Source organism: Hemitrygon akajei, chromosome 7 (genome assembly GCF_048418815.1).
Source record: "Hemitrygon akajei chromosome 7, sHemAka1.3, whole genome shotgun sequence".
In the NCBI taxonomy this organism is placed as follows: Eukaryota; Metazoa; Chordata; class Chondrichthyes; order Myliobatiformes; family Dasyatidae; genus Hemitrygon; species Hemitrygon akajei.
In genome coordinates, this window is record NC_133130.1 from 106,150,744 (window position 1) to 106,162,993 (window position 12,250).

Below are 12,250 nucleotides of genomic sequence, written 5' to 3' on the forward strand. Positions count from 1 at the left end.
ACGTGCATAGGCGTGTACATGCCGATTTTTTTTTCTCCAAATTGATTTTGGCTCGCTGTCTTCCAGAGTTTGATAAGTGAAGCTACACCGTATATACAATATTTTGACTTTATATAGGATATATTTATATCCTATATATATATATTTATATGATATATTTATCATATCATTCCTGCTTTTACTATATGTTCATGTTATTTTAGGTTTTATGTGTTATTTGGTTTGATTTGGTAGGTTACTTTTTGGGTCTGGGAACGCTCAAAAATTTTTCCCATATAAATTAATGGTGATTGCTTCTTCGCTTTACGACAATTCGGTTTACAAATAGTTTCACAGGAACGCTCTGCCTTCGGATTGCGGGGGAAACCGGTATTCAAGCCGAGATAGATGGGTCTGGCATTAACAGAAAATGTTTAGTCTGATAGCTGGTCCACCTTTCCTGATGTTTCTCTAAAGCAGGGGTCCATGGATTGCACAGTTAATGGTAAAGCTCACTGATGGAGTAAAGGTTGGGAACCCCTGCTCTACACTACTGAGCGTCTGCTGCCTCCTCAACCCTGGTGCATCCATCTCTCCAAACCTGTTCGCACAGTCCCACTGCCTTGCCTGTTCCACCTCACACAACCTGAAACACACATTTACCCATGCTTCTGCCAACTAGTACGGAAATAAGGTAGGAAACTTGGTTTTGCATGCCATCCACACTGACGATTTTGTACAAGGGAAAAGAATAACAATGCAGAGTTCAGTGTTAGGGTTACAGAGCAATTGTAGAGGAGGCAGACAATAAGGTGCAAGGTTAGAGCAAGATAGATTGTGAGGTTAAGAATCCATTTTACTGTCTAGGGCAGAGTTCAATAGTCTTACAACAGCTGGGTAGAGGCTGTCCTTCACCCTGGTGGTGTGTGCTTCCAGTCTGCGGTATCATCTGCCCACCAGGAGGAGGAAAGGATGGGTGGGTTGGCTGTTTTCCTGAGGTAGTGGGTAGTGTCCAAGGTGGGGAGGATAGTTTTGAGTTGTGTCTGTCACTCTCTGCAGTCTCTGCTCTTGGCCGTAGCAGCTGCCGTACCAAGCTACGATGCACCTGAAGTGGATACTGTAGCACCATCTCATTGTAAGAGCTTGCAGAAGGAGAACATCTTGGGCTTTTCAGGCCACGCACCTTCGCCCAGGTAGGTGATACTCAGTCACTTTCCCCCTGCACATTGCCTTCAACTGACTTGACACAAAAATCAGGCCCCGATTGTTCAGCGTGTATTTACACTCAGTGGCCACGTTATTCGGTATGAGAGTAGTCACAGGGCTGGAACCTTGTATGGTCTTCAGCTGCTGCTGCTATCGCCCAGCCAGTTCCAGGTTCAACCCGTTGTGCTGCTCACTGGTCTTTCTGTAACTCTGAGAGACCGGCGTGGGAAAATTCCAGCAGTTTCTGAGAGACTATCCCGTCTGGCACCATCAATCATTCCACAGTCAAAGTCACTTCGATCATATTTCTTCCCAATTCTGATGTTCGGTCTGAACACCAAGTGAACCTTTTGACCACGTCTGCATGCTTTCATGCACTGAGTTACCGACACACAATCGGCTGATTAGATATTAGCATTAATGAACAGATGTATCTAATAAAGTGGCCATTGAGTGTATTAGTGTTCTTACTTACAGCCATTTTGAAGCTTAACCGCTTTGAAGCTTATGGGGATCAAGCAGGAGTGGAGTCAAAGAAAGGACGAGGCATGGTCTTATTGAATGGTGGGACAAGCTCACTGCCTGCCCAACTGGATGAGGGACACCTCCTGCTGAGAGGAACTGACCTGGGTTTCTGGTTACCCCAGGTGTGCAAACACATAAACAAGACTGGCTTCGGCAGAGGAGTGCCAACTGCATGACAAGCCTCTGTTGTGAGGATACAACAGATATGGTGAAAGGCAAACTACAGTGGACATATTTTAAATGTTTGACACATACAACTTACTGAAGAGTCCAAGGTACACCAGGATAACAAAATTGGCTACCCATTGATTTGAAACAAGGAACATCAGGAGTTTATGGACAGTTCCCTTTTGAAGAAATCAGAATCAGGTTTATTATCACTGATAGATGTCATGAAACCTATTGTTTTGTGGGAGCAGTACAGTGCAATACATAAAAATACTATAAATTACAAGAAAAACATAAAAGTTAAATTAGTTATGCGAAAAAAGCAAAAATAGTGAGGTGGTGTTCATTGTCTGTTCAGAAATCTGATGGCGGAGGGGAAGAAGTTGACTGTTTTCAGGCCCCCCCACCTCCTCCCTGACGGTGGTAATAAGAATGTTGTGTGTGATAGGGGTCTTTAGTAATGGGCACTGCCTTTCTCAGGCATCGCCTTTTGAAGATTCCTAGTACCCATGACAGAGCTGGCCGGGTCGCAGCCTTTTTCCAATCCTGTGCAGTGGCCCTCCATGACAGACGGTGACACAACCAGTTAGAATTCTCTCCACTGTATAGCTGTAGAAATTTGCTGGAGCCTTTGGTGACATAGCAAATCTCCTCAAACTTCATGAAATACAGCTGCTTTGGCATGTTTCAGAAGGCCCTCAGCTCTCTCCCAAACAGATTTCCTGCCGGTATATCTATTGAGTGCAATGCCTTCCCAGTTTTTTGATGTAATGTCAAATTTCTTCAGGCTCATTATGATGTTAACTTTACCCAGCAGGGGCTCATTGATCTTCCTACAACTGGGAGTAAAAGATCTCACTGGGGCATCCAAATGACACGAACTATCCATCACAGTTGGTGTTGCTTTATTGTGGTGGACATACTGTTCACGTTGACCTCCTCCACTGGTGTTAGTGTGTCTGCCCTTCCAAGGGATCCTCAAAAGCTGGTGTTGTTCCAGGTGTCTACTGTTCATGATTCAGCTTGATAGGTGGGAGGCAGCCATTCAGTACATTGAATGCCTCCAACAACTATGCCCTCTCCCTACACACTTGCAAATGTTTCAACATTCAATCAACTACTTTTTGAATACTACAAAGGCTGGTTGGTAACTTATGCACACTGCTAGAGACAGTGGTGGAGTCATATATAATAAATATATTGAAGAGGCATTCAGATCCTTCAGACATAGGAGGACAAGACCCAATGGATTCGTGCAGGTAGGGAAAAAGATCAGTATGGACAAGATGGGCCAAAGGGCTTTACAACTCTACCCACCACCTCCCTCAGTGCATTCTGGTTGTCAACCACTCCTTGCAGGAGAAAATGTTACTTCCAGGGCCTTACTCAACATGTGCTCAGTAGCCACTTTATTAGGTGCACCTACTCATTAATGCAAATATCTCATCAGCCAATCATGTGCCAGCAACTCAATACATAAAAACACACAGGCATGGTCAGGAGGTTCAACTGTTGTTCGAGGCAAACATTAGAACGGGGAAGAAATGTAACCTTTGACTGTAGAAAGATTGTTGGTGCCACACAGGGTGGTTCAAGCATCTCAGAAACTGATGATCTTCTGGGGTTTCCACACTCAATCTCGAGAGCTTACACAGAATAGTGCAAGAAATAAAAACATCCAGTGAGCAGCATTTCTGCAGGTAAAAATGCCTTGGTCAGAGAAGAATAGCTGGATTGGTTGAAGCTGACAGGAAGGTGACAGTAACTCAAATAACCATATGTTACAACAGCGGTTTGCAGAAGAGCATCGCTGAATGCACAACACATTGAACCTGTAGATGGGCTACAGCAGAAGACTGTGAACATACACTCAATAGTCAATTTATTAGGTACAGGAGTTAACTAATAAAGCGGCTACTGCTTGTTTGACGTTCCTTGACTATGTCAACAGAAAGCTTGAGTCAATTGCCCAGTTTGAAGGAAAACATTTCCAGCTTCCCCAGTTCACCCTTTCTTCCACCCCCCAGAGGAATAACAACATAACAGAGGCACACAAAGCTGGCCTTAAACTCCACTCAAGCAAGTGCTACCTACAAGTGCAGAGGCACGTCTAAGGAAATGGGCTTTCTAATTATCTGCCATTTGAAAAGAAGCCTGGACTCCTCACCTTCTCATCCAATAATGGTTTGGACTTCTCATCAATATTTACCCAGAGGACATCAATTCAATACAAGCACTAGGTATATCCACGGGTTCCACAGCAAGGGTATTCGCATGTACTTACCACAGGCGGCCCATCCACAGGATCCATACAGACAGCCGAACCAGGGGGGCAGTTAATCCCTGGCAGAGGCATCAACGGCTGGCAAAGGCTAATGTAAAAATCAGGTGAATCGCCTTGGCCATCAGCCAGATCTTCATCCTCCGCAGTGTAATAACCACTCGCTTGCATCAGAGGACTCAGGTCAATGATTGAGCTGCCATTCCTCACTAGGCACCTCACCTAGCAAGCAAATCAGGAAGAAGAAAATGACAAGTTACTAAGTAATAGGAAAGCAAACAGGTAGGTTTAGGAGATAGATGACTTTCACTACTTGTACAAACACCAAATCAGAAGAAAATAAATGCCAGTTAACAATTACAGAAATAAGAAAACTGAATGTTTCTTTTAAATAAACTCGGTCTCATAATTATAAAATGCCAGTTCTTAAAGAGTGCAGATTGTATAACTCCTGCAGAATTACCTCATGTTCGCAGGCCAGCTGCGTGTGCCAAGAAAAATAATGAGTGCACGTCTTCTCGTCCGAAGCCACTAGAACCGGCCCGGTACCCGAGCCCGCGCGCGGGCCGCAAACGAAACTGAAGATACTTCTGTGATGAAGCGCGGGGTTGCTGGCACAGGCATCACCCCCATCATAGGTTAGCCTCAAAACGCGATCAATGTACATCAGGCTGCTGTTGAAGCGCCCTGCATTGGTCACCTTCTGACTGTCTGTGATACACACACCTGCACGACAAAACAAGAGTGTGACTGCCAGTGCTCTGGAATGAAATTTAGAGATACAACATACCAACAGACCCTTCTGAATGAGCCCACTCCACTCAATTAACCTCCTGTCTCTGGAATGTGGGAGGAAACTCACATGGTCATGGTGCGAACGTACTAACTCCTTACAAGCAGCAGCCTGGGTCACTAGAACCCAGGTCTGTCCAGGACTTTGAAATCATCTATAGCTCCCACACCACAATATTCACTGCATTCAGCTGAACTGCGCCACGTTGTTATACAGGATGCTTAGAAGATCTGAAAAAGCCCCAAGTACAAGGGCAGGAAGGATACTCATGAATTTGGATTTGCTAAGGAACTACAATCCATCTAGTTCAGGAAATGGGGATCACATACAAGCTGGTTTTGACAAAGCTGATAAATTAATTGAATTATCCAACTTAATCATGGTGATGGAAATAAATGATAGTCAGCTTCCTTTCTCCACCAGACTCCTTTGCTCTACTGGCCTTGATCACAATCATCTGAAACCAATACAGCAGATCAAGCTCGTGCACCTTCAGCCGGTCAATCAAATAGCTCTGCAACTTGTAGGGAAAAGTTGTACAGGTTACGAATTTATTCCCTAGATCTTAGGAGAACAAGAGGAGAACTTGATAGAGATACACAAAATTATGTTGGGTAAAGATAGGGTAAAAACAAGCAGGCTTTTTCCACTGAGTTTGGGTGTGACCGGAAATAGAGGTTGTGTGTTTTGGGTGAAAAGTGAAATGTTTAGGGGGAACATGAAGGGAAACATTTTTACTCAGAGGGTGGTGAGAGTGTGGAACGAGCTGTCAGCGTAAGTGATGAATGCAGGTTTGATGTCAATGTTTAAGAGAAATTTGGATAGGTACATGGATGGGAGGGGTGTGGTGGGCTATGGCCCAGGTGCAGGTTGATGGGACTAGGTAGCAAATAGTTCAGGCTGATGGGCCTGTTTCTGTGCTGTAGTGTTCTATGACTCTTTCTCTTTCTTCCTCCCTCTTCACGCCCCCCAAAAAAAACAGGCCAAGGTTTGTCCTTGAAATGCAACTCACAATCTCAAATGTCACATTGGAGCACCAAGGCCTTAAATTCACAACCCCACCTGCAATCTCAGGTAAAAGGTCCCCATGAACAATCCCAAACAGTAAGGAAGAGCTCATTCCCTTCCTTCCACTTGGCCCATCGGGTGAGTGCTAGCTCTCAGAACACTCCCTTTATTTCACCATAACCCATTCTCTCTCACAGATTAGTGCTCAGTTTTGTTTGAATGCTGCAAGGGACCCAGAGTGAAAATCATCTTGTTCTCCTTAAGTTCAAAGTAAATTTATTATCAAAGTATGCAAATGTCAGAAGACAAATCTCAAGGTTGCATAATGTCACCCTGAGATTCAGTTTTTGTGGACATTCACAGAAGAACAAAGAAATTAAATAGAATCAATTAAAAACTACGGACAAAGACTGACAAATAAAGAAAATGTGCAAAAGACAAATCGTGCAAATATTTTAAAAAATAATAATTAATAAATAGAAAATAAAATATTGGAACTTGGGCTGCTGAGTCTTTGAAAGTGAATCCATAGACTGCGCAGTCAGGTCAGTGTTGGGGGAGTGAAGTTATCCACGCTGGTTCAGGAGCCTGATGGTTGAAGGGTAACCTGAACCTGGATGTGTGGGTCTTGAGGCTCTGATACCTCCTTCCTGACGGCAGCAGCGAGAAGAGAGCATGGCCGAGCATGGTGGGTGTTCTTGATGATGGATAATAATTTATTTACTTGATAGTAATTTATTGAAAGGAAAATAACTACTTGTAAAAAGCTTTGGGATGCATGCCGTGCAGCCAGTCTATTAGTGCAGGAGACTGAATGGCGGAGGGATGCAGCTTAGAGCATTAAGGCTTGAATAAATATTTTCTTATGTCTTATTGTACCAAGAAGAGCACTTCAACAATATTTCATCTTATACCACCCTCTCAGTTTTAAGTATTATTCCTCTTTGAAACCTTTAGTCAAAGCATCAAATCCCTTTTAATAATTAGCAAATGGTGTCATACATTGAATTACCATGCACTGGATAGTAATCCCAAATACAATACAGCTGTGATAAAAATTTGATAAAGTATAGCCCTGTCTCCAGGAGAGAACAGTGCAGTTTCACTCCAAAACCACGATGATGCAGAAAACTAACCAAAGTTAGCGAACTTTTCAATACATACCAACATTATCACCCGAACATCCAGCGCCCACCACACGATCACAAACATTAAGGCGAATGAATCTGTCTCTACTCTTAGGGTCATATACAATATAACCCTGACTGGTTCGCAGTGAGTTTAGGTCAAACAGATGCCCTGGGTGCATAAAAAGACAATAAGGGGAAAAATACTCCAGAACATAATTTAGCCAAATTACTTCATGTATGAATCATTAGATAAGTACAAATAATAAACAATGACATTTCAATAAACAAACATTTAAAGATTTCTACACAAAATATTTTGAAGCTACAACTTTCTCTAGAAATAATTTTAGCTGTAAACAAAGCAAAGTATCAGCATTACAAATATAGACTAAACCCGGGATAGCGGATATGCTGCAAAGAATTGGCACGGCTCTGGAGGACTGAAACTGGAAAAGCGGCTTCCTGCTTTAAGATTCAGACATATCATAACAACGACTTCAGCCTCCAACTGGGTACTTGGGAAGGACTGCAAAATGCACACTGACCTGTAGCAGGGTTAGTCACCATGCACTGATTGTGGACGCTCTTGGTCACTGGACAGGCTACGGCAGTAAACCACAAAAACGTATACTTGCAATTTTGAATGGCAGTGATCAAATATGGCTTTGTGTTCTACAAAAAAAAAGGAGCATTTTCAAAATTTAAGTACAGGTTTCCCCCGCAATCCGAAGGTAGAGCGTTCCTATGAAACCGTTTGTAATCCGAAATGTCGTAAAGCGAAGAAGCAATCACCATTAATTTATATGGGAAACATTTTTGAGCGCTCCCAGACCCAAAAAAATAACCTACCAAATCAAACCAAATAACACATAAACCCTAAAATAACACTAACATATAGTAAAAGCAGGAATGATATGATAAATACACAGCCTACATAAAGTAGAAATATTGTAGGTACGGTGTAGTTTCACTTATCAAACTCGGGAAGGCAGTGAGCCAAAATCGATTTGGAGAGAGAGAAAAAAAAATCAGCATGTACACGCATACGTACACACATGCACAAACAACTGCCCGCACAAGGCTTCACGGTCATTGTAGTCTTTCTTGGGGTAAACACACATATAAAGCGGGTGTCTTTTTTTCATAAAAGATAACAGCGAGTTGTTGTAAAGCAAATGTTCGAAAAGTGGGAGCCACCTGTATTTCATGACTAAAATTTTGTGCAAAAATTGGTCAAAAGAGCTGACAAGATGGCAGCCTCTCCAATACAAGCTTCCAAACACATATTTGGTGAAGGTTTTAAATTAAAAGAAGGGAATAATAAAGCCAACCTGAAATTAACAGCAAGGTTTTAAATACTGAACAGGAGAATGTGCCTGTAAATTCTCCATTAAAGATTAAATTCAGGTTTATTTGTCACATGCACATTGAAACATACCACATACAAATGTGCTGTTTGTGTAAAATTAAATCAGCAAGGATTGAATAATGGAGCTTAGGAGGAACGAACGACGACTCCTTTGCTTGCATCTTCGGAAACAGCTCTCTTTTTACCTTTAATATCTTTACTTTTCCCTTTCGGGGTTCTTTTGAAGACCCTGACCTGTAGTTACACGCAGGCTTCAGTTCTTTGCGGGAATGGGACCTGCTCTCAGGGTTCCACGACTGGCCGTTATTCAACATGCCAACAGTTTGGTCTGAGAGTCTCGACCGTGTTTGGAAGCCTAAGATCTCAGGGGCTCTGGAGACGGACAGACCGAGGGTTGGTGTCACGGCAGGAGACTCGTGTTGTCGGGGAGGCCAGAAAATCTTTCGCTGTGGGCCCAAGGTCTTCATGATCTTCAGACACAGAGCTCAGAAAAAGCGACGAAACGGACTTTTAACATCATAAACCAGCGGGTTGTTGTTATATGTCCCGCTCGCTGTGAAAATAGGGACACCTCCCTCTGCCTTGACAGGGAGAGAGAGAACCTGTGGCTTGTCAAATGTCAGATGAAATGTGAGGCCTTTGGGGTAACTTTGGTCTGTGTCTTTGCTATTGCTTAGCACACACGGGCTCAGTGATGGTACCGATGCGCGTTTGTTTTTGCTGCTGGGGGGAGGGGGATCGTTGCTCGCTGCCGCTTACGCATGGGGGGGAGCTGGGATAGAGTTTGGGGTTCTCACGTTTAACTGTCGTTCATACTTTGGGGCAATTCTGCTTTCGTGGATGTTTGCGAGGGAAAAGCATTTCAGGATGTGTATTGTATACATTTCTCCGACATTAAATTCGACCTTTGAACCAGGCACCCTGCTAGTGTCGCCACACTACTGGTTCCAACATAGTATGCCCACAACTAAGCCTAATCGACGTCTCCAGAACGTGGAAGGAAACCGGAGCACCTGGAGGAGACCCGTGTACAAACTCCTTACAGACAGCGGTGGCAATCGCACATTGAACTTACAGCTGGTGCTGTGATAGCACTATGCTAACTGCTCTGCTATGGTGCTACCTTTAAGTTCTTTACTAAGTAAAAGTTCTTCAAGGTTACACTGACCCACGATAGATTAATTAAAAAAAACTAATAGACTAAAGTAGCCCAAAAGCATCAACTTGCATCCAACCAGACTGCAAGTTCTGTAGTTAGATCGAAGATTTATTGCGGAGACAGGTGTCCATGAGAAAGAGAGCGCCACCTTCTGCCAGCAGGTGGAAACGTCCGAAATGGACAGCATCAACTCACCAAATTCACTTTCACAGCTTCTCTCTGCCACAAAGCAGGGAACACGTTATCTCAGAGTTCGACATAACAGGCTTCTTGATTACTTTCACTGGGTAGACAGTCCAACACCAATGTAGGACAACAGGTCTTGGTGATAAGAATTTTTCCTCAGCATCACCCATACCCAGAATTATTTTATACTCTAAGCAATTAAACGGCTGACATTCCTACAACTTGGCAATAACTCACTTCACTTCCTTCAAGCACTGGGTTTCTGTTGCGATGACAAGTTGCAGTTCTTTTCTAAACTATCAATGAGCAGGGCACCAAATGTTGTATCACTGTGCCCTGACTGCAGACATTAATAAACTCAGTCAAGGCAACATCGGCGTTGTGATCAAGATTTACCATAGACCAGAAGAGAAGAGAGCAGAATTAGGCCATGCAGCCCATCAAGTCTGTATGTCATTTCTTCATGGCTGATCAACGTTCCCTTTCAACGCCATTCTTGTGCCTTCCCCCGCAACCTTCCACATCCCGACTAATCAAGAACCCATCAAACTCCAGCCCAATGAATTGGCTTCCACAGCCGCCTGTGACAATAAATTCCACAGATTCACCACCCTCTGGCTAAAGAAATTTGTCATCTCTGTTCTAAATTGAGTGTCTTCCAGTCCTAGACCCTCCAACTACAGAAAACATCATCTCCACATCCACTACTAGGCCTTTCAACATTTGATAGGTTTCAATGAGACCCCCCCCCCCCCCCCCCCCACCGACCTCATTCTTCTAAATTTCAGCCAGTACAGGTCCGGAGCCATCAATCGCTCCTCATTTGATAACCCTTTCATTCCTAGATTCATTCTTGTGAACCTCCTCTGAACCCTCTCCAATGTCAGCACATCTCTTCTTACACAAGGGGCCCAAAACAGCTCACTATATTCCAAGTGAGACCTCATCAGTGCCTTATAAAGCCTCAACATTACATCCCTGCTTTTATATTCTCATCTGCTTGAAATGAATGCCAACATCGCATTTGTCACCTTCACCAGTAACTCAACCTGTAAGTTAGCCTTAGGGAATCCTGCACGAGGACTCCCAAGTCCCTTTGCACCTGGGGTTTTTGAATTTTTCTGCCCACTTAGAAAATAGTCCATGTCTTTATTCCTCCTGTCAAAGTGCATAACTGTACATCTCCCTACACTATATTCCACCTGCCATCTTTGCCCATTCTCCTAACCTGTCCAAGTCCTTCTTGCAGCCTCCCTACTTCCTCAACATTACCTGCCCTTCCACCTGTCTTCGTATCATCCACAAACTTAGCCACAAAACCATCAATCCCATCATCCAAATCATTGACATATAACACAAAAAGAACCGATCCAATACAGACCCCTGTGGATCACCCCCAGTTACAGATAGCCAATCAAAACAGGCTTCCTTTATTCCCAATTTTTGCCTTTTGCCAATCAGCCACTGCTTTATCCATGCTGGTATCATTCCTGTACTAAGATGGGTTCTTATCTCGTTAACCAGACCCATGTGTGGCACCTTGTCAAAGACCTTCTGAAAATACAAATAAACAATACCCTTTCTCTATCCTGCCTGTTATTTCCTCAAAGAATTCCAACAGACTTGTCAGGCAGGATTTTCACTTGAGGAACCCAAGCTGACTTTGTCTCCAGGTACCTTGACACTTCATCCTAACAACAGACTCCAACATCCACTACTGAAGTCAGGCTAACTGGCCTATAATTTCCTTTCTTCTGCCTCCCTCCCATCTTGAAGAGTGGAGTGACATTTGCAATTTTCCGGTCCTCCAGAACCATGCCATAATCTAGTGATTCTTGAAAGATCACTACGAAGGCCTCCACAATCTCTTCAGCTACTTCTTTTAGAACCCTGGGGTGTAGTCCATCTGATCCAGGTGACTTATCCACTTTTAGACCTTTCAGCTTCCTGAGCACCTTCTCCTTCGTAACAGCAACGAGACTCATTTCTGCCACCAGACGCTTGAACTTCTGCCATACTGCTAGTGTCCTCCACGGTGAAGACGGATGCAAGATACTTATTTAGCTCGTCCGCCATTACTACATTTCTAGCATTTTCCAGTGTTCTGATATCTACTCTCACCCCTCTTTTTCTTCATATATCTGAAAAGTCTTATATCTGAAATATCAATATTTGATATTATTGGCGAGTTTACCTTCATATTTCATCTTTTCTCTTGTTATTGTTCTTTTAGCTGCCTTGTTGGTTTTTAAAAGCTCCCATCCTCTAACTTTCATTAAGTTCTGCTATCTTTTGCTTTCATATTATTTTCGACTTCCCTTGTCATCCCACGGTTATATCACCTGCCTTTAGAATACTTCATCTTCTTTGGGAGGCATCTATCCTGCAATTCCCAAATTCTCCCAGAAACTCCAGCCATTGCTGTTCTACTGTCATCTCCGCTAGT

General features: G+C 43.4%; 1 protein-coding gene across 1 annotated transcript in view; it reads right to left on the reverse strand.

Moving 5' to 3' along the window:
- Positions 1 to 12,250, reverse strand: part of igf2r (insulin-like growth factor 2 receptor) — a 200,444-nt gene that overhangs the window by 43,546 nt on the left and 144,648 nt on the right. The window contains exons 32-35 of the mRNA XM_073051626.1: positions 7,636 to 7,762; positions 7,125 to 7,259; positions 4,623 to 4,885; positions 4,163 to 4,381 (exon numbers count right to left, since the gene is read on the reverse strand). Coding sequence (XP_072907727.1) covers positions 4,163 to 4,381; positions 4,623 to 4,885; positions 7,125 to 7,259; positions 7,636 to 7,762 — 744 coding nt within the window. The remainder of the gene's footprint in view (positions 1 to 4,162; positions 4,382 to 4,622; positions 4,886 to 7,124; positions 7,260 to 7,635; positions 7,763 to 12,250) is intronic.